At 40.5% G+C, this 23,814-nt stretch overlaps 2 protein-coding genes across 3 annotated transcripts in view; both read right to left on the reverse strand.

Moving 5' to 3' along the window:
• LOC133556323 (transducin-like enhancer protein 4) overlaps positions 1 to 13,965 on the reverse strand; it is a 256,100-nt gene extending 242,135 nt beyond the window's left edge. The window contains exons 1-2 of the mRNA XM_061906135.1: positions 12,170 to 13,965; positions 6,698 to 6,767 (exon numbers count right to left, since the gene is read on the reverse strand). The gene's annotated coding sequence lies outside the window, so the exon portion shown is untranslated. The remainder of the gene's footprint in view (positions 1 to 6,697; positions 6,768 to 12,169) is intronic.
• Positions 13,966 to 14,105: 140 nt separating this feature from the next.
• The window catches only part of psat1 (phosphoserine aminotransferase 1), a 23,953-nt gene continuing 14,244 nt past the window's right edge, over positions 14,106 to 23,814 (reverse strand). For both annotated transcript variants that reach the window (XM_061906136.1, XM_061906137.1), the window contains 3 exons: positions 22,533 to 22,661; positions 16,433 to 16,570; positions 14,106 to 14,639 (listed from right to left, as the gene is read on the reverse strand). In XM_061906136.1, the coding sequence (XP_061762120.1) occupies positions 14,537 to 14,639; positions 16,433 to 16,570; positions 22,533 to 22,661 (370 nt within the window). In that variant the 3' untranslated portion in view covers positions 14,106 to 14,536. The remainder of the gene's footprint in view (positions 14,640 to 16,432; positions 16,571 to 22,532; positions 22,662 to 23,814) is intronic.

Consider the following 23,814-nt stretch of genomic DNA (forward strand, 5'->3'; position numbering starts at 1 on the left):
CTTATTGGTGCAGACTTTTCCTGTTTTCAGCAGACTACGCAGACTTGACGTATAGGCCTGACTCTCTAAAGAAAGTATTCCTCTTTTGTTTCCATCCAGGTCACTGACATTCTGAACTTCAGGAAACCTGTTCCTCGTCACGTTCTGGCTTATTATCAGAGCTTTTGATTCTGGGAATGCCAAGTCAGGCCATGCAGATTGACATGACGAAGAAGAGCTTTATTTCCTCATCGGTGGTGATTTGTGAAGCTGTAGCTCTCTGCTTATTTAATGCTGACCAGTCTTCAAAGACTTTGTCAACACTATACAGTGGTCGTTCGATTTAGGAATGTTCCAGTTTACGAGTTTTAGATATGAGCTGTCCGCAAGATCTGCCCAAAACCTCTGGTCTCATTCACTAGCATTAACTTATAGCTAGAGATCGACATAACTTGGATTTCCAACCATTGGCCCGGGATCTTTCTGTGTGGAGTTTGCATGTTCTCCCCGTGACTGCGTGGGTTCCCTCCGGGTACTCCGGCTTCCTCCCACTTCCAAAGACATGCACCTGGGGATAGGTTGATTGGCAACACTAAATTGGCCCTAGTGTGTGAATGTTGTCTGTCTATCTGTGTTGGCCCTGTGATGAGGTGGCAACTTGTCCTGGGTATACGCCACCTTCCGCCCATCTGCAGCTGAGATAGTCCCTGAACGGGACAAGCAGTAGAAAATGGACGGATGGAACGTAGAAAGTCAGTATGAAGGAGAGTAATTTGAAGAAGAAAACATTATATACATGACCAACCATGTGGTGAGGCAGCTTGAGCGTATCACTGCTAATCTGCACCACACTGAGGCAGAAGCATAAATGTCAAAATTATTTCTAAACAGCAAACATGAAAATTAACAACCGCTTGGTGAGTTTTTAGTAGACAAATTATGAACCTGATGACGAGGACAGCAATGATTTTCCTTCACGGCGTGGATTTGAGATACAAGTGTTTTGATTTACAAGCTCCATAAAACCAAGCTTGTAAATTTAAATATTCAGTCTACTAAGATAGGTATTAAATAGGATTCCAGATTGGAATCTACGGCACTACAAACAATCAATGAGGTGATGAACACAATATCTTACCTATCTATTGACCTATCACACATGCTGGTCTTCTCACTCTTCTCTAGTAGACACAATAAACAATTATGTATCTATCCAGGCAATTAGAGGTACTTATCATTCAACATCAACCCATAAAGAAATGTAATTTTTAGGCAAAAATGTGAACGTAAACCATGAACGTAGTAGGGTTGTCCCGATACCAAAATGTATTTTGATACTTTTCAATACTTTTTTAAGTAAAGGAGACCACAAAAATATGGCATTATTAGCTTTATTTTAACAAATAAATCTTAGGGTACATTAAACGTATGTTTACTATTGAAATTTTGGCCTGAAATAAAATAGTGAACATACGAACATGTATTTTAGTAGTAAGTAGTCTGCTGACCTATGCAGTAACATATTGTGTTATTTCTCATTCTATTATTTTGTCAACATTATGAAGGACAAGGTGTAAAAATGGATTATATATCTACTTGTTCATTTACTGTTAATATCTGCTTATTTCCTGTTTGAACATGTTCTATCTACATGTCTGTTGAAATGTAATAATCACTTAATATTCTGTTGTTTGAATACTTTACATTAGTTTTGGATGATACCACAAATTTAGGTATTGATCCGATACCAAGTAGTTAGAGGATCATACACAGTCCTCATGTGTCCAGGGACATATGGACGGCGTGGCGGTTGGGAGAGTGGCCGTGCCAGCAACCTGAGGGTACCTGGTTCTTTCCCCGGCTTCTACCAACCTAGCCACGTCAGTTGTGTATTTGAGCAAGACACTTAAACCTTGCTCCTGATGGGTCGTGGTTAGCGTCTTACATGGCAGCTCCGGCCATCAGTGTGTGAATGTGTGTGTGAAAGGGCGAAAGGGGAAATAGTGTCAAAGCGCTTTGAGTACCTTGAAGGTAGAAAAGCGCTATACAAGTATAACCCATTTTACCATTTCATGAGTTTATAAACATAATGTGAATTTTAAAAAAAGGAAAAAAGATTTTATGATTATAAAAAATATAGATGTAACCATAGTTGTATCGACTAGATATGCTCTTGTATTTGGTATCATTACAGTGGACGTCAGGTGTAGATCCACTTTTTTTCCGCATTTGTTTACATTGTGACGCCGGTGAGCTATTGTATCCTCCTAGGGTGTGTAGTGAAGCATGTTTAGCTATTCCTCGTTCTGCAGGAATGATACTTGCAAGAAACTTACTTTATTCGTCGCCATGTAGGCGAGGATTAATGATTTAGAAGTAGCTAAAACACTGCAGACTGCGGATGGATTTTCGCTACCAGCTAGCTAGCCATGTCTTAAAACACCTCTTCCTGTGGGCGTTTGAGTGTTATAACTTCACCTTTATTGTTAGTTTTTAGGTCAAAAGGCATTCGTTTTCCGTTTTCTGTCTACACACCGTGTCTTCTTGTAAGTACTCTGTGATTGTGCGCTGCCAAACATGCTCCTGTGCTGGTAAAACCAGCAATGTCATGACGTGATGGTGTGCCGTCATGCTCGTTGGGAACCGGTACTTTTTAAACAGAGTATTTGACCGTTTTTGATTCATTTGTACTGCGATACTATACTAGTACCGGTATACCGTGCAACCCTAAAACCTAGTGTTCTATTAGCTAACCTCAAACGTTCTCATGCTCATAGGAGTTGACATTCAGATTTTAATTCCTTTGAACTTTTTTAAAAGATAGAGACAAAAAACCCATGCCTTCTCAGCGAACACAAATGAAAGGATTTGATTCGAGAGTATATCCCTCATTTCAGTTTAATTATGGTCAATGAGAAAGCAAGACTCGATGAAATAAGCTCTAAATGTGTGTATAAGCGTGTAATGAGCGTATACACACACTTGTAACACAGCAAAGTAAATTAATGTGTATCAGTAGTGGTAAAATGACATCACAACACTTCAAATCAATAGCACTCTGCTGCTAATTAATGACAAGGCTAATTGTTGCTCTCTGATTTAGATAAATACTTGGACAAGTGAAGTACTCTAATTATGCCCCATGTGTTTATTACACCGCTTCGCTTGAGACGCCGGAGAACGAGACAAGCTAATTAGGTGCCATTTCCCCCACTCCCCGCTCATTAATAACACAAGAGCAATTAAAAAGGAGATATAGCGGAACATGGCGCATTGGGCGCTAACAAGATTAGCCGCGTGGAGCGATGGGTTTATTCCAGAGCGACACACACAAAGACGAGTCAGCGCCTTGGAGAAAATGGCCTTCTCGCAAGTCGTCTGTTTATCTGATCAGAAATAGTAATGACTGGATTAGAGCTGAGATGAGCCTTCGGATGAGATGAAGGGACTGGCAGTGCTCGTACAAAAACTGCTTTTACTCACCTGCCGCAACATTAGGTACACCTGCACATTCTCAAACAATGGCAATAAAAACTATTCTGATTCTGATTCAAGAGCCAATAGGAGCTGTTTTTACAGTTTCACGATTGAGGAGCATTTTTTATATATTGGTAGATCTGGAACCGTTTAGATGTATTAATAGGGGGGCTCCAAAAATCGATTCACATCCAATTAAAAAAATATTATACCGTATTTTTCAGACTATAAAGCGCACTTAAAATCTTTTAATTTTCTCAAAACTCGACAGTGCACCTTAAAACCCGGTGCACCTAATGTACAGTATCATTTTGGTTGTGCTTATTGACCTCAAAGCTATTTTATTTGATATATGGTGAAATGGTAAGTGTGACCAGTAGATAGCAGTCACACCTAAGAGATATGTGTAGACTGCAATAAGACTCAAGTAAACAACACCAAAATGTTATATGTTCCTTTAGAAATATAGAACACAGCGCTCAAAAATCCATCAAATTATTTTAGTACGACTTTGGTAAGATATGAAGCTGCACCGATTGATGGATTGTACTGTGCTTCAACATACAAGTATTATTATGGTGTGTGTATAAGGTAAGACGTTATCTGTCATTTTGTTTCGCAATACTATGCAAAACCGATTTTTCTTACCTTCTGGTACCTGCTGATCTGTATTTGGGATCTGAATAAGTCCTGAATATTTGTGCAAGTCTGCCTTTGCAGTCCGTGGCAAAACCGTAGTCGATAAGCTTCTTCTTTTTCTCTATCTTCTTGTTATGTTAATCATCCTCCGCCTTTGCCATTTCTAATATAAAGTAGTGTAAAGTTCTTACTGACGTCAGTCAGTAAACTGGCCATAAAAGCGCTAAAACATAATGGTGTAGTGAGTTTACATTATTCACCCAAGGAACTTTAATTATTAGAGTTCCGGTCGGACGGTTTTTCACGGGACACATTTCCGGTGTTGTTGTTGCACTAGTGAGAAGATACTGCTCCGTCACGATTTAAGTAAAGTCTGAATGTCATTTTGTCGTTTTGACACTTCTTTCCCTCCCGTCCTTGCAGGCTACACCGCTACAATAAAGATGACGGGGAGAAGACGCTGTCGAAGGTGATCCACTTAAATAAGACTGCCCACAAAACGGCACATTGTGAAGCGACTGTCAGAAAGCAACTTAGAGATGATCTGTAAAACATCATCTATGCAATATTTTGACCAAAGAACCACCATTACATGTTATGTAGACCACAAGGAAGTGTTTTCAATTTAGAAAAAAAAAAATATGCCTTATAATCCGGTGCGCCTTTTGTGTGAAAATAGACCTAAATAGACCCGATCATGGTCCGGAAAATACGGTACTCATATGTCGTTGCAACCCTAGTTTCCATGTTTACCTAGTTTACCATGAATTGATTAACGTGGACCCCGACTTAAACAAGTTGAAAAACTTATTCGGGTGTTACCATTTAGTTGTCAATTGTACGGAATATGTACTGAACTGTGCAATCTACTTATAAAAGTATCAATCAATCAAAAAAAAAAAAACCATGTTGTATGCGTGGAGATGCACAAGTCAACAGTGGTTTGTCAGAACACTCAGCAGGATATAATAATGACATACAGTGACATATTGCTTCGACAATGTAAGACGCTCTTGGGTCTACATGGAAATATTCCCGATTCTGAAATTCTTGACAGTGATGCATCGTTTTCTAGCTTGGCTTTAGGGTTTTAAAATAACCATGTAGGGTAAAAAAAAAAAGCATATCAAATGATCTTAAAAGCACGCTGTGATGAAAAAAAAAGTGGATGGACAAGATGTACAGTATCTATACAAAGCAGACGTGTAAGTGTACGCGTCTTGTGAAATGGAGCTTAAAAAGGACGTCAGTCACAGCAACTTTTCATAGTGGAGCTCTCAACAAGAGACTCAATCAGCAGCACTAAAGCCTGCCTCGGCTTCCCCCGGCTGTGTCCCGCTACTTCTGCTGCCTGCTAATCTCCACCGCAGGATGTAGAGGAGCCGTTTGATATTGTCTTCCCTGGTGTTTTTCATTATCACAGTCTTACCGCGGCCTGACGCCGGCTTTAGCCCCACATTAGTGGGCTTGACAGGACGACAATCGCCACACAATCCTGTCACAACCTTCCATCTCTGATCTAACCCCACTCCCATTTCAAAGCCCGTCTGACTCTCTTCAGCTCGCACTTTTTTTTGCCTCAGGGTCACAAACAACATTTTTTTAGGGAAGAAAATTATCCAGAGAATGGGTGCTTTTTTTCTTCAATCCAAATGTCCATCAAGGAAAGCTGACTAGATTGTTAACTACCTCCGATTGGCAAGTGGTTCTCAGCTATTTTCAACTATTGCAGGCTACCCCAAGGGACATAAATCCTTATACCATCCCCTCACAAAATGAAATACTATTGAAAACGTTATAAAACTAGAGACAAACACCAGTTTACAAACTACAGACATGTTCCTCTACTTCCACAGTTTTCTAAAACTATTGAAAAATTGTTTAACGACAGATTGGTTGACAAGTGTTCGGGATCGATGTCCGCTATGATCCATACTAAAGTTTCACCTCCGTGAATTTTAAACAATAAATCACCGTGTGTTTGTGTGGCTAAAGGCTAAAGGCTAAAGTTTGGACACACCTTCCCATTCAATGTGTTTTCTTTATTTTCATGACTATTTACATTGTAGATTGTCACTGAAGGCATCAAAATTATGAATGAACACATGTGGAATTATGTACTTAAAGGCCTACTGAAATTAGATTTTCTTATTTAAACGGGGATAGCAGGTCCATTCTGTGTGTCATACTTGATCATTTCGCGATATTGCCATATTTTTGCTGAAAGGATTTAGTAGAGAACATCCACGATAAAGTTCGCAACTGGAGAAAAGCCCTGCCTCTACCGGAAGTCGCAGACGATGACCTCACATGTTGATGGCTCCTCACATATTCACATTGATTTTAATGGGAGCCTCCAACAAAAACAGCTATTCGGACCGAGAAAACGACAATTTCCCCATTAATTTGAGCCAGGATGAAAGATTCGTGTTTGAGAATATTGATAGCGACGGACTATAAAAAATAAATAAATAAATAAAAAGTTACAAAAAAATTGCATTGAGACAGATTCATATGTTTTTAGAGACATTTACTAGGATAATTCTGGGAAATCCCTTATCTTTCTATTGTGTTGCTAGTGTTTTAGTGAGTTTGACAGTACCTGATAGTCGGAGAAGTGTACGTCCACGGCCAGGTGTTGACGCGGATTGTCTCAGGGAAGTCGACGGCAGCTGTATGGATGGCACAAGCTCAGCTGATATCCGGTAAGAGGCGACTTTTTAACCACAATTTTCTCACCGAAACCTGCTGGTTGACAAGTGGTCGGGATCGATGTCCGCTATGATCCATACTAAAGTTTCACCTCCGTGAATTTTAAACAAGGAATCACCGTGTGTTTTTGTGGCTAAAGGCTAAAGCTTCACAACTCTGTCTTTCTACTTTGACTTCTCCAATATTAATTGAACAAATTGCAAAAGATTCAGCAACACGGATCTCCAAAATACTGTGTAATTATGCCGTTAAAGCAGACGACTTTTAGCTGTGTGTGTGTGCAGTGCTCATAACAGCCCGTGACGTCACGCGTACACGTCATCATTACACGTTTTCAAGACGAAACTCCCGGGAAATTTAAAATTGCAATTTAGTAAACTAGAAAGGCCGTATTGGCATGTGTTGCAATGTTAATATTTCATCATTGATTTATAAACTATCAGACTGCGTGGTGGGTAGTAGTGGGTTTCGCTAGGCCTTTAACAAAAAAAGGTGAAATAACTGAAAACAAGTTTTATATTCTAGTTTCTTCAAAATAAAAACCCTTTGCTTTAAATACTGCTTTGCACACTCTTGGCATTCTCTTGATGAGCTTCAAGGACACCTGTGAAGTGAAAATAATTTCTCTTGAAGCTCATCAAGAGAATGCCAAGACTGTGCAAAGTAGTAATCAGGGCAAAGGGTGGCTATTATTAAAAACAACCTACAATATAAAATATATATTTAGTTAGTTCACCTTTTCTTGTTTGAGTACATAACTCTACATGTTTTCATTCATAATTTTGATGCCTTCAGTGACAATTTACAATGTAAATGGTCATGAAAAACACTCAGAGACAACCAATACTGATGCAGAACCAAAGTTTTAACATCAATGGCATTAATCCAAAAAACGGAAGGGATAACCAGGCCAACAGATCGCAAAAAATGTGCTGCTGTGGGGTTTATGGATTTAACAAAAGCATTTGACACATCCATCCATCCATTTTCTACCGCTTATTCCCTTTCAGGGTCGCGGGGGGCGCTGGCGCCTATCTCAGCTACAATCGGGCGGAAGGCAGGGTACATTTGACACAATCAATCATAGTAGCTTAATAAACACATTAGAAAGGTGTGGCATCAGAGTGTTGGTATTGAACTGAATTAGAAGCTACTTAACCAACAGGAAGCATAACGTGACGCAAAATATCTACAAAGCTGAAAATATCTCACGGATCAACACAAGGACCAAAAATTTTCTATTTTAATTTTGACGACAGTAGTTAAGTCACAAAGGACTTGGAGTTGGTATTATTTGTAGATTATACAACTGTGTTTTGTTCAGAAGAGAACACACAGAAGCTATTACAAATGATAACAGAATAAATGAATCAATTAAAAAAATGGTTTGATAAAAATAGATCATCTTTGAATCTCCGTAAAAATAAAATAAAAATGCTATTCAGTAACAGTAGAAGGAAAAGTCAAACACAAATACAAATAGACGGAGTAGACTTTGATAGGGTAAAAATAAAAAAGATGAAATGAACTGTAAACCTCAAGTAAAAAATGTTCAACATAAAGTAGCAAGAAACAAGTCAGTAATGAATAAAGCAAAATAAGTTCTGGATCAAAAATCACTTCATATTCTCTACTGCAGTGATTCTCAAATGGGGGTACGGGTACCCCTGGGGGTACTTGAAGGTATGCCAAGGGGTATGTGAGATTTTTTAAAAATATTCTAAAAATAGCAACAATTCAAAAATCCTTTATATATATATATATTTATTGATTAATATTTCAACAAATTATGAATGTAAGTTCATAAACTGTGAAAAGAAATGCAACAATGCAATATTCAGTGTTGACAGCTAGATTTTTTGTGGGCATGTTCCATAAATATTGATGATAAAGATTGATTTTTTTGAGAAGAAATGTTTAGAATGAAGTTGATGAATCCAGATGGATCTATAATACAATACCCAAAGAGGGCACTTTAAGTTGATGATTACTTCTATGTGTAGAAATCTTTATTTATAATTGAATCACTTGTTTATTTTTCAATAAGTTTTTAGTTATTTTTATACATTTTTTTCCAAATAAATCAAGAAAGACCACTACAAATGAGCAATATTTTGCACTGTTATACAATTTAATAAATCAGAAACTGATGACATAGTGCTGTATTTTACTTCTTTATCTCTTTTTTTCAACCAAAAATGCTTTGCTCTGATTAGAGGGTGATTGAATTAAAAACAATTTCACAGGGGGTACATCACTGACATAAGGTTGAGAACCACAGTCATAAAGTATATCTGATTTATTGTGTAGAAATATGGAGAAACAACTAAAAAATGTGCACTTCATTCACTAACAGTGTTACAAAAATGATCAATTAGAATAATACATAATGTTGGATATAGGATATGGATGCAGCTGAGATAGGCTCCAGCACCCCCGCGACCCCAAAAGGGACAAGCGGTAGAAAATGGATGGATAGATGGATATACAGACCTTTTATTTATTGAATCTAAAAGACAGAAATTCCACGACATAGTGAATTTGCAAACAGCTAAAAGGATGTACAAAGCAAACTATAAGAACGTGCAACAATTCTTCTCAAATAAAGGAGAAATATAACCTTTGAGGAAAATCTAATTTGAAATATTTGTATGCACGTACAACACCATAAACCTTAAGCATATCCATATGTGAAATTAAATTATACACTCCAAACACTGAAATTGTTTTAAGGGTTTTGGTCCTAAATGATCTCAGTAAGATATTACAGCTTAGAGCTGGGATTTGATTAACTATATTGAGTAGAACATGCTTAAAACTAGAATATAAACTGTTGCAAAGCCGTGCCATCATCACTCACAAGTTTAAAACTACTTTTTTAAAGTAATAATTTCTTATTTCAAGTATGAAAAAAAAAATCTTGACTTTGACACAATTGTGTCTCATAATTAAAACGGATGACAGCCAAATGGACTTTGCTGTTTTATTTTCAATGAAACGGGAGAAAATACGTACTCATAAAGTAGTATAGTTGGCACAGTACAGTAAACTGACAGTTAATATTTAAACATTTAAGATGTGACATTTCTAACAATTTTGAACAGAAATAATTCATGCACATTCTGATGAATTTTTAAAAATTACATTAAAAACATTTTTTGCCGGGGGCCAGGCTGTATGTATGCGCACTAATTGACTGAAAGAGCAAGCACTTGGCGCGATGATGCCACGCTATCGATGGAAAAATGCATTTTTAGACCATATTATTTGCCTGAGCGGTAACAAGCGGTTGCCTTGTTGCCTTTCCATTAAGAACAATAAATTTGTTTTTAGTGTAAGTTTGCTGGTTTCAAGAAATGTAAAGCCAAGCGCATATCATTATGTCAAGATAACAGCACTAGCGTTTACTTAATTTAAGAATATTTTTCAACATATTGAGCTAAAAGGTCTTTTTCTTTCTACCAAGAAAAGTGCACTTGTTATTGGTGAGAATATACTTTTTTTTAAAGGTATTTTTTAGTTCATAGAAGTTAGCTGATTTTACTTGTTTTGGAAAGTCTTGACAAGCCAAATTTCTTTTTCTATTCGCAGATAATTCTGCTTAGTTCAAATAAAGTACTATTTTTGTCTTGTTTTTGAACACTGACTTTTTGAAGTGTAGAATAGATTAATCAAGGAAATAAAAAAAACTAATGACTAATATGAGCCAGTTTAAGAGACTGTTTAAACGACATGTGTTCACAAAGTACAAAGAAGTACAGATGAACAACAAAACATCATAAAAAAAATTGAGAATGATTTACCCATTTCCTGCCGCTTGTCCCTGTCCCTGTCCCTATTCCGGCTGCACTCGGGTGGAAGGCGGACACACCCTGGACAAGTCACCACCTCATCACACATGATTATTTATGTATTTAATATTTGTTTACCTACTTATGGTATAAAAAAACTGCTATGACATGGAAATGGGTAGGTTTAAATAAGCACTACTTCTTCCTACTCCTGTATTGATTTGCTTTAATGAAACAACTGGAAATATGTGATGCATTACATTGTATCGTATGCATGTTCGAAATAAACAAACTAAAAACTGATCATATTCATATGTGTCAAAGTTAACCCCAGGGCAATGTATGCGTTGTCATATTTCCTTGTTAGCCTGGTTGCAGAGTCGGGGTGAGGATGGGGCGCAAAAAAATATTTCTTAAAAAATGTTTTGCATACTCCCCCAGCATGTCTAGTTGTATAATGATGTTTCAAATTGTATCCCTTGTGCACCACAACTCTCTCTGTGCAAATAAGACACATCGGGGTGCCCCTGTGCTCAACAAAGAAATATTGCATCTTCCACTTTTCCTGGAATTGTCTTTGCTCATCACATACCTTTCTCTTCACTGCAGGCTTTGAAAAAGACATGTTTGGGGTTGTGGAATATATTTGTATTTAGCAGACGCACAGAGAATAATGTTATTTCCACAATGTGTGTGGTTCCGCTTTTCCTCCCTACAGCAACACGGCGGTTGGCGGATAATAGCCAGAAAAGTACCGGAATAGCGAGTGCAAAAAAGTGACGGCTCATGGAGTGATATCCGGCGTCATATAGAAATATATGTGGTGTTCATCGTGTGAGGCAATGCAAATTAAACAATTAAAAAAAACAAAAAACGGTTTGGATTGGTCCAGGTTATCAGGGACTGTTATTACTGACGGACAGATGTCACAGTGTGACTGCAGCCAGGCACATAAGAAAACCCTCATCTCCATGGCAACGTCTCTGTCGCTTTCACTTATTTGCCACTTTTCCACTAAAGCAGGGGTACACAACCCAGAACGTTGAAAGAGCCATTTTGGACACAAATAACACAACGCTGTCCAGCGCCATTCATTTAAAACTCGCGGGCCGCACCAACATTAAAGGCCTACTGAAATTAGATTTTCTTATTTAAACGGGGATAGCAGGTCCATTCTATGTGTCATACTTGATCATTTCACGATATTGCCATATTTTTGCTGAAAAGATTTAGTAGAGAACATCCACGATAAAGTTTGCAACTGGAGAAAAGCCCTGCCTCTACCGGAAGTCGCAGATATTCATATTCACATTGATTGGAGCCTCCAACAAAAAGTGCTATTCGGACCGAGAAAACGACAATTTCCCCATTAATTTGAGCGAGGATGAAAGATTCGTGTTTGAGGATATTGATAGCGACGGACTAGAAAAAATAAATTGAAAAAAAACGCGATTGCAATCGCGTTGCATTGAGACGGATTCATATGTTTTTAGAGACATTTACTAGGATAATTCTGGGAAATCCCTTATCTTTCTATTGTGTTGCTAGTGTTTAAGTGACTTTAATATTACCTGATAGTCGGAGGTGTGTGTCCACAGGTGTGTTGACGCGCAGTGTCTCAGGGAAGTCGACGGCAGCTTTATGGGTGGCACAAGCTCGGCTGATCTCCGGTAAGAAGCGACTTTTTACCACAATTTTCTTACCGAAACCTGCTGGTTGACATTCGGTTGGATCCATGTTCGCTGTGATCCATAGTAAAGTTTCACCTCCGTGAATTTTAAACAAGGAATCACTGTGTGTTTGTCTGGCTAAAGGCTAAAGCTTCCCTACTCCATCTTTCTACTTTGACTTCTCCAATATTAATTGAACAAATTGCAAAGGATTCAGCAACACAGATCTCCAAAATACTGTGTAATTATGCGATTAAAGCAGACGACTTTTAGCTGTGCGTGTACGCAGCGCTCATACTTCCTAACAGCTCGTGACGTCACGCGTACACGTCATCATTTCGCAATGTTTTCAAGAAAAAAGTCCCGGGAAATATAAAATTGCAATTTAGTAAACTAAAAAGGCCGTATTGGCATGTGTTGCAATGTTAATATTTCATCATTGATATATAAACTATCAGACTGCGTGGTGGGTAGTAGTGGGTTTCAGTAGGCCTTTAAACTTTCATATTAAAGGTGTGGGCCGCAAAATAACGTCTCGCGGGCCGCGTGTCTGAGACCCATGGCTTAAACCGAGCTGGAGGCTCCTGTATTGTTCAAGCTTGAATAAGGACGCTAGGGATGGCTACCAAGCATGGTACTTTTTTGGCACCAACCGGATCCCGCTGGCCCTACCAAGCACTGATTCAGGTAAAATCCAACGGTGCCATGTTTTAGTACCTGGGTTGCATGTGAGAGCAGACTCAGCCAAACTACTATGAGGTAATGTTGCAATTTGCATTGCCAACACAGCAATTGACTCAAAAACGCTCCAACATAAGCTATGTAATGCTCAACTTTTGTGTTAGCTTGATGCTACTGCCATACACATTGGCTTTGCTATTGACATGCTTCTGATCCGCATTAGCAATTTTACATGGCGATTACGTCTCCAATTTTGTTATTCAAATTTACAACAAAAATGCATGTTACAATCAAACAGCTGGTACATAATTAGTACAATACTAACAGTATAAACACTTTTTGGGCACAACAATTACAACAACAACATTTTTTTTTATGACTGACACCCTTCCAAGTCACTGGAACCAAACTTAAGCAGAGTCCTAAAGGTTAAAATATATATATATATATATATATTGATATTGTATTTATTTTGATCATTACAAAAATCGAAATGGCCGCCGCATCATTTGATTTTTTCCAGTAGAATATGTTTTGACACCCTGGTCTGACATGAATACATAAGACATTAACGTTGAAACTTCAATAAACTCAGTGCTGTCTGAGCAACTAACACATTGAACCTACAAGCTGCTCTTCATTAGCACAGATTGATGACAAGTACATTTAGGAAAAATACTGTCTAATGGCAACATGCTAGCCGGTTGTGTTCTTGGTATAGTTATTTCAATTTTTTTTTTACTTTGAGTAAGTTGCAAACAGCCTCTCTAAAAGTTGTGTATGACTGTTAAAAAAACGAATGAAAAGTAAAAAAACACACCAATTTTGGTTGCTCTTACACTTCAGGTTTATGTTGCTGGGCACACAAAAGTCAACTAGCAGTAAACGCGACATAAACAGATGTTTGCCCAATTGATGCCAGTTACTTCCATTAGTTGGTTAGCTCCCTCTACATCCACCTCCATACAGTGAATTAATATGTACGTGAGTTTTGTTTCAACAATGGACAAATAAAACTTACTGTGGACCATGAGTCGTTTTGGCGACATATATTCTGAAATAACCAATAAAGGGCCTTACCAGGGTGTCAACAGAAGATGCGAAGAAGAAACACCGGAAGTCAAATCAAGTCAGCAGACGTGCAAAGCAGTCGTCGTCACTTGAAGGGAGTGTTTTATTTATTTTTACACTTGTACAATTGTTCAGAGTGTTAAAATATATATAATTTGTCATCAGAGTAATAATTGAGAATAATACCCGCGACTACCAGTCAGGAGGCCGTCTTTAGTTAGTAAACAGCGCCACCTAAAGGCCATGTTCTATAAATGCTCCTTTGTATTTACCATTTTTCTCATTTACTACTTTATCTGAAAAAAGTACACCGTAAGTAACATACTTTGTGTTATTGAATTTAAACACGACAAAAACTTGTATTCACACTAAAACACTGTCAGTCATAGAATCAGTCAATTGTGCATGTTAGAGCTGACTAGCAACACAACAATTCATGTTACTTTTCATCCAGCATTGGTCCAGGACAACAATTTGATTAAAAACTAGAAGAACTGTGTGGCAGTGATCACAGTCTCACTGGTGCTCCTTGAGGAATTCCTTCATGTATTTGGCCAGAGCTTCAGTGTCCTCCAGTGTTACAGCATTGTACAGAGAGGTGCGTATTCCCCCCACTGACCTGCAGGAAGAGACAAAGCACAGTCACAACTGCCTCGGCTGGCAATCAAACTGAAAAACATATTTTATGTCCGTGCACACACAAACAGAGGTCCAAAATATCTGATTCTTGGTGAGGGCTAATAAGTTTTATTTTAAATATTTTTTTTCTGTACTTAGTCCATTTTAACAATTCTGTGGCGACTTGTCCAGGGTGTACCGAGCCTTCCGCCCGATTGTAGCTGAGCTAGGCACCAGCACCCCCCGCTACCCCAAAGGGAATAAGCGGTAGGAAATGGATGGATGGATATCTTGATGTTTGGCATACAGTCATGTTATAATATTTGGTCACCCCATACATAGAGTATACATTTGTTTGTGTAAGATAACTCTTGTACTCATCAATTGCTGCAAACAAAAGGGTGAACATTTTCCTAAAAATGCACCTTCTACTGGAGATGGGTACCGAATCCGGTACTTTTTTTGGGCCTCGATCGAATTCCGCCGGTCTTACTGGGCACAGATTCACGTCAAATCAACGATGCCATGTTATGGTACCTGGGTTGCGCGTGACGTCACGCCCTGTTGCCGACTCTTTTCACATGGTGATCACTCCAGCAGCACTGAGAGCAGACTCAGCCAAACTACTTCTAGGTAATGTTGCAATCTTCGATGTCAACAAAACAACTGACTCAAAAAAGGCTCTAATGTAGCAAAAGTAGAAACCACAGTGACATCCCAAACTTCTAGTATACATTCTCTTTTTTTCACTCATCTGTTTCATAAGCAGCCCATTAATCCATCCATTTTCTACCGCTTATCTCTTTCAGCATTGCTGGAGCCTATCTTAGCTACAATCGAGCGGAAGGCGGCGTACACCCTGGACAAGTCGCCACCTCATCGCAGGGCCAACACAGATAGACAACATTCACACTCACACTCACACACCAATTTAGTGTTGCCAATCAGCCTATCCCTAGGTGCATGGATTAATCGTTTTTTTTATTTATTATATTTTCATAATCATGAGAAGCCATCATCGAAATAGAAACCAAAATTCCATTAATAGTCCAGCACTCCATAAAACACTCCAACATAAGTTAAGTGAAGCTTCACTTTTGCACTAGCTTGATGCTAATATACTTCGGCTTTGCTATTGATTGACATGCTACTGATTAGCGTTAGCTATTTTACATGGCAATTTCAACGCCTCTAAATTTGTTAGTGGAAACTACTTCTAAGATGATCATTACAATCAAACCACGGGTACGTAATAAGGACAATACTTACAGTATTAACACATCTTAGAGCACACCAAAAACTAGATTCAGCAAAGACTCAACTGACTATTCATCACACAAACTATACACAACTGCCATCTAACGTCTTGGACTTGCAACCGCAATAGCAACTTTTTTTCATAATTAGTAATGTGATGATAAAACAAGATATAAAAATTGGAAAGCAGTTTATCATAATCTGGTCATTTTTAAACGTTGCAATAAAAATCAAATTTTATTATCAAAACAATTATTATTAAGTGCTAAAAGCTGTAAGAGGAAATGGTATAACGCTTACGACACTCTGAAAACTTAACGCCCTCAAGGCATTCGTGTAAAGGTTGTAAAAAAATCTTGCTGTACCTGTACGTTTTGACAAAACCCAACCAAATGTGATACACAACCACACGTGTATAAAACTTGAGCAAGATTGGTTAAAAAACATGACCACACATGCGGGACTTAACATTGAGAATACTTGTGTTGCTTGTGTGCTAGCATGTGTAGATGTTTGTTTGTGTGTTAAAAATCTAACCTGTGTCCCTTCAGTGAGATCATTCCACGTTTGGACGCCCCATTCAGAAACTCCTTTTCCAAACCCTCATCTCCCTCCTTCTTCCCAACGCGGAATGGTATATTCATGCGGCTTCGGCAGGTCTCCTCGACTGGACACCTAGCAGTAAGTGGACACGACAACATCATCATCTCTTTTATACATTTGGATGGTTATATTGAATGAAAGAAAAAAAGGAAAAAAGTCCAATGTCAATTTACAGAAATACAAAGTTGTTCCGGAGTGAAGCTGTGACACATATAACCCTTAGATAACAGTACTGACAATGTTTTAAGTAGTGTTGTCCCAGTACTAAAATATTGGTACCGGTACCAAAATATATTTTGATACTTTTTGGTACTTTCATACTTTTCTAAAAAAAAGGGGACCACAAAAAAATTGCATTATTTGCTTTATTTGAACAAATCATCTCAGGTTACATTTAACACATGTTTCTTATTGCAATTTTGTTCTTAAATAAAATAGTGAACATACTAGACAACTTGTCTTTTAGTAGTAAGTAAACAAACAAAGGCTCCTAATTAGTCTGCTGACATATGCAGTAACATATTGTGTCAGTTATCACTCTATTATTGTGTCAACCTCCTCTCTGAGCTGCCACCTTACCGTGGTAGAGGAGTTTGCGTGTCCCAATGATCCTAGGAGCTATGTTGTCTGGGGGCTTTAAGCCCCCTGGTAGGGTCTCCCAAGGCAAACTGGTCCTAGGTGAGGGACCAGACAAAGAGCAGCTCGAAAACCTCTATGAAAAGTAAAAACAAAGGACTCAGATTTCCCTCGCCCGGACGCGGGTCACCGGGGCCCCCCTCTGGAGCCAGGCCCGGAGGTGGGGCACGATGGCGAGCGCCTGGTGGCCGGGCCTGTACCCATGGGGCCCGGCCGGGCACAGCCCGAAGAGGCAACGTGGGTCCCCTCTCCAATGGGCTCACCACCCATAGCAGGGGCCATAGAGGTCGGGTGCAATGTGAGCTGGGCGGCAGCCCAAGGCAGGGCACTTGGCGGTCCGATCCTCGGCTACATAAGCTCGCTCTTGGGACGTGGAACGTCACCTCACTGGGGGGGAAAGGAGCCTGAGCTAGTGCGCGAAGTAGAGAAATTCCGGCTGAATGTAGTCGGACTCACTTTGACGCACAGCAAGGGCTCTGGAACCACTTCTCTTGAAAGGGGCTGGACTCTCTTTCACTCTGGCGTGGCCGGCAGTGAGAGGCGACGGGCTGGGGTGGCAATTCTGGTTGGAGTTCAACCCAGTGGACGAAAGGGTAGCTTCCCTCCGCCTTCGGGTGGGGGGACGGGTCCTGACTGTTGTTTGCGCTTACGCACCAAACAACAGTTCAGAATACCCACCCTTTTTGGGTACACTCGAGGGAGTACTGGAGAGTGCTCCCCCGGGTGATTCCCTTGTTCTGCTGGGGGACTTCAACGCTCATGTTGGTAACGACAGTGAAACCTGGAGAGGCGTGATTGGGAAGAATGGTCGCCCGGATCTGAACCCGAGTGGTGTTTTGTTATTGGACTTCTGTGCTCGTCACAGTTTGTCCATAACAAACACCATGTTCAAACATAAGGGTGTCCATATGTGCACTTGGCACCAGGACACCCTAGGCCGCAGTTCCATGATCGACTTTGTAGTTGTGTCATCGGATTTGCGGCCTCATGTTTTGGACACTCGGGTAAAGAGAGGGGCGGAGCTTTCTACCGATCACCACCTGGTGGTGAGTTGGCTGCGATGGTGGGGGAGGATGCCGGACAGACCTGGCAGGCCCAAACGCATTGTGAGGGTTTGCTGGGAACGTCTGGCAGAGTCTCCTGTCAGAGAAAGTTTCAATTCCCACCTCCGGAGGAACTTTGAACATGTCACGAGGGAGGTGCTGGACATTGAGTCCAAGTGGACCATGTTCCGCACCTCTATTGTCGAGGCGGCTGATCGGAGCTGTGGCCGCAAGGTAGTTGGTGCTTGTCGTGGCGGTAATCCTAGAACCCGCTGGTGGACACCAGCGGTGAGGGATGCCGTCAAGCTGAAGAAGGAGTCCTACCGGGTTCTTTTGGCTCATAAGACTCCAGAGGCAGTGGACAGGTACCGACAGGCCAAGCGGTGTGCAGCTTCGGCGGTCACAGAGGCAAAAACTCGGACATGGGAAGAGTTTGGGGAAGCCATGGAAAATGACTTCCGGATGGCTTCGAAGCGATTCTGGACCACCATCCGCCGCCTCAGGAAGGGGAAGCAGTGCACTGTCAACACCGTGTATGGTGCGGATGGTGTTCTGCTGACCTCAACTGCGGATGTTGTGGATAGGTGGAAGGAATACTTTGAAGATCTCCTCAATCCCACCAACACGTCTTCCTATAAGGAAGCAGTGCCTGGGGAATCTGTGGTGGACTCTCCTATTTCTGGGGCTGAGGTTGCTGAGGTAGTTAAAAAGCTCCTCGGTGGCAAGGCCCCAGGGGTGGATGAGATCCGCCCGGAGTTCCTTAAGGCTCTGGATGCTGTGGGGCTGTCTTGGTTGACAAGACTCTGCAGCATCGCGTGGACATCGGGGGCGGTACTTCTGGATTGGCAGACCGGGGTGGTGGTCCCTCTCTTTAAGAAGGGAGACCGGAGGGTGTGTTCCAACTATCGTGGGATCACACTCCTCAGCCTTCCCGGTAAGGTTTATTCAGGTGTACTGGAGAGGAGACTACGCCGGATAGTCGAACCTCGGATTCAGGAGGAACAGTGTGGTTTTCGTCCTGGTCGTGGAACTGTGGACCAGCTCTATACTCTCGGCAGGGTTCTTGAGGGTGCATGGGAGTTTGCCCAACCAGTCTACATGTGCTTTGTGGACTTGGAGAAGGCATTCGACCGTGTCCCTCGGGAAGTCCTGTGGGGAGTGCTCAGAGAGTATGGGGTATCGGACTGTCTTATTATGGCAGTCCGATCCCTGTACGATCAGTGTCAGAGCTTGGTCCGCATTGCTGGCAGTAAGTCGGACACGTTTCCAGTGAGGGTTGGACTCCGCCAAGGTTGCCCTTTGTCACCGATTCTGTTCATAACTTTTATGGACAGAATTTCTAGGCGCAGTCAAGGCATTGAGGGGTTCCGGTTTGGTGGCCGCGGGATTAGGTCTCTGCTTTTTGCAGACGATGTGGTCCTGATGGCTTCATCTGGCCGGGATCTTCAGCTCTCACTGGATCGGTTCGCAGCCGAGTGTGAAGCGGCTGGAATGAGAATCAGCACCTCCAAATCCGAGTCCATGGTTCTCTCCCGGAAAAGGGTGGAGTGCCATCTCCGGGTTGGGGAGGAGACCCTGCCCCAAGTGGAGGAGTTCAAGTACCTAGGAGTCTTGTTCACGAGTGGGGGAAGAGTGGATCGTGAGATCGACAGGCGGATCGGTGCGGCGTCTTCAGTAATGCGGACGTTGTACCGATCTGTTGTGGTGAAGAAGGAGCTGAGCCGGAAGGCAAAGCTCTCAATTTATCGGTCGATCTACGTTCCCATCCTCACCTATGGTCATGAGCTTTGGGTCATGACCGAAAGGATAAGATCACGGGTACAAGCGGCCGAAATGAGTTTCCTCCGCCGTGTGGCGGGGCTCTCCCTTAGAGTTAGGGTGAGAAGCTCTGCCATCCGGGAGGAACTCAAAGTAAAGCCGCTGCTCCTTCACATCGAGAGGAGCCAGATGAGGTGGTTCGGGCATCTGGTCAGGATGCCACCCGAACGCCTCCCGAGGGAGGTGCTTAGGGCACGTCCAACCGGTAGGAGGCCACGGGGAAGACCCAGGACACGTTGGGAAGACTATGTCTCCCGGCTGGCCTGGGAACGCCTCGGGATCCCCCGGGAAGAGCTAGACGAAGTGGCTGGGGAGAGGGAAGTCTGGGCTTCCCTGCTTAGGCTGCTGCCCCCGCGACCTGACCTCGGATAAGCGGAAGAGGTTGGATGGATGGATGGATAGATGGATATTTTGTCAACATTATAAAGGATAGGTTGTAAACATTTATTATTAATTTACTGTTAATATCTGCTTATTTTTTGTTTCAACATGTTTTATCTACACTTCTGTTAAAATGTAACAATCACTTATCCTTCAGTTGTTTGATACTTTACATTAGTTTTGAATGATACCACAAATTTGAGATAGAGGCAGTACAAAACCGAATATGATTCATTAGTATTGTGGTACTATACTAGTACCGGTATACCGTACAACCCTAGCATTAAGTAACATTTTTTTCGGTTCAGGAACCGATATTTACTTTTTTAAACTTTACCACAGCCGTGTCCCAGTGTTTACATGCTAAAGATTCCTTCAAAATGGATGCATGTTCAGGGCGACAATTCCATTTTCATATTTCTTGTTACACACATGCAGGAGTTGCATGAATTCCAGAACACCGGCTCCAATTTGAAAGCAAGCTGCAACGAGTGCGTCGTCTATCCGGAGTACAAAACCGCTTCTGAGATACTAATCCTCCCCACTTTGCCGGAAAATAGAGTACATTTCTTCCACGTAACATTATCACTGGAGGAGTAGAGAAAATGGTATGGCTAAACATGATAAATAAATAAATGATAAATGGGTTGTACTTGTGTAGCGCTTTTCTACCTTCAAGGTACTCAAAGCGCTTTGACATTACTTCCACATTTACCCACTCGCACACACATTCACACACTGATGGAGGGAGCTGCCATGCAAGGCGCCAACCAGCACCAATCAGGAGCAAGGGTGAAGTGTCTTGCTCAGGACACAACGGACGTGACGAGGTTGGTACTAGGTGGGAATTGAACCAGGGACCCTCGGGTTGCACACGGCCACTCCCCCACTGCGCCACGCCGTCCCCTGATGCAACAGTTACTGAGCGGGACAACACAGGAAGCTAACCATGAAAGCACAAGTGTCAAACTCAAGGCCCGGGGGCCACACCACGTCATTTTATGTGGCCTGCAAAAGCCCAGAAAGAATGTGTCAATTAGGGACTTTATCTTTTCTTAAATTTATTTTTTCTCCCCGTTTTGTACTGCACACAGTTGCATATCTTTTAAACCAGGGGTCCCTAAACTTGGGCTGTGTATTCAGCGATACTAATTGACTGAAAGAGCGCACGCTTGCCCGACACTGCGGCGCAACGATGTCACGTCATCGATGGGGAAAATGCATTTTTAGACAATATAATTTGCCTGAGCGGCTAGGAGACCCAAAGAGTAACAAGCGGTAGAAAATGTATTAGAAAAAAAAAATATATATATATATATATATATATATATATATATATATATATATATATATAGTAGTAGTAGTAGAAGTAGCAATATCATGAGATGAATATTCCTATTAGTCACTGCTAAAGAGGGCGTCTGTGTGGCCCTCAATGAAAACAAGTTGACACCCCTGCGCTAAAGCTTCGATGTAAAATAGAAGCTATTTATCCAAATGTTGATATTATCAATACTTAGTGTACTGATTGGATTGATATTTTTTCTTTTTCTTATATTACAAAATAATTTGTTGTTGTTTTGTGTTAATGTTTACATAGTGAGAGAGTAAGTCTCTGGATACAGAAAGGCTTTGAGCGCCAATCGGAAGGAGTTTTTGCTTTTGTTCAGTTATTGTGCATGAGCCACCTTATTCTGTTAAAAATTTATATAGCGATAAATACCACATATACATCTGATTTTACAACAATACTAGCAAATGTTACATTTAATAAGATAAGCTTTATAAAAATGTGTCGTCTATCAACAGTGCGCAAATAAAGTAAGTTTATTCCAAGCAACAATATCACTGGAGGTCTAGGGGAAAATTAATGGCTCAGCATTCTACAAACACATTTTTACTTCCATTGTCCATTATCAAAGTATCAGATCTGAAGCCAAAAAATCGGATTGGGATCAGAGGTCAAAAATGTTGATCGGACCACCTTTGCTTTAAACTAATAAAATGTAAACATTTTATTAACAAAGAAGTCCAGTTACGATTGTTAAAGCAGAGGAATTAAGTCAGATAAGTGTGATTGTGGTTTGATTCATGTGTCAAGTCCAAATCAAACAAACAAAGTGTAGTGGAGCGACTTTGAACGTCTCACGACTTACACATAAAAGCCATTGGAGGAGTTGATGATGTCATAAATGATGGTCGACTTCTGCTTGTTGAGGGCTTCCATGGCAGCACTGCCACCGTTGTTTTTGATCCACTCCAGAACCAGACACATGATGTAGATACTGAACATTCAAAAAACCGAAAAGAAAGAAAGATCAGGGGCAAAATGGAGTTCACAACTGGGCAACCAGCGGAGTTAAAAAACTAGTTGTCTTTCAGAAGAGCATGATTATCACTGTTTATTCTAGATGTTTTATTTTTTAATCGAATTATTTAAAAGGAAAAAAATATATATAGATATATATATATATTATTTTTATTTAATTATTTTAACATATTTTTATATTAAAATTATGTATGTTTACAGACTCAATACAAAATATATTATTGAGTCACTCTTTAAAAGTGGTAAAAGTATGAATATAGGGGTGCAACAATTAGTTGACATTGTCGACAAAAAATTATTATAAAATTGCTTCACTGCCCCAGAGCGCCATTTTCCTCACGTGTCTTTGATTAGTGATCAGGGGACCCACCTGCTCCTGGTCACTAATCAGAGGGCTTTAAATGCCAGCCTTTCCCATTCTGTCGCCGCTTGTTCAATGAATGTTTGTTGGACACTCATGTTGCTTTTGCATAGCAGTCCTATGCTTTTTGTGCACTCCCAGCTGCACTAGGGTTTTGTTCATTAAATACCTTTTACCTGCACGCATGACAATGACCATGTGGCCAAAGCATCACAGAAGGTTTATTTATACAGCAATTTAAAAACAACTAGTCAAGCTGCCCCAAAATGTTGTACATGTTTGGTCAAAATTAAAAAGAACATTTGTTAAATTTGTAAAGATAGTTACAAAGTTCACTTGATACCAAGCTAGCTAACTAACTTTGTGAAAAATAGCTAACTATCATTTCACCCAAACTCTGCTGGCTAAACTTTGTCTATATACCTGTGTGCATCTTTTTAAAATCAACACTACTGGTGCTTGAATGATTATCCTAATAGTGTATAAATATAGCAATAAAATTATATTTATGTTATTTTTGAAGTCCAAAGAAAATCAGTGGTACAATTTACAGCTTGCTTTTAAATGTACAAAAGTTTAATAAGTGTTTATATTTTTGTAGCACAGTTCATAAATAAACATCTATGAATGAAGTGGTCATCTTTATTGTTTGTTAGTGTATGGCTAAAAATATCTCAAGCTGAATTTCATTGCCCCACCCCTGTCCTAATTTTTGACGCCTTTCAGGACCTGAGCGACAGGTGCTCAT

Source organism: Nerophis ophidion, linkage group LG07, assembly GCF_033978795.1.
Source record: "Nerophis ophidion isolate RoL-2023_Sa linkage group LG07, RoL_Noph_v1.0, whole genome shotgun sequence".
NCBI classification, from domain to species: Eukaryota; Metazoa; Chordata; class Actinopteri; order Syngnathiformes; family Syngnathidae; genus Nerophis; species Nerophis ophidion.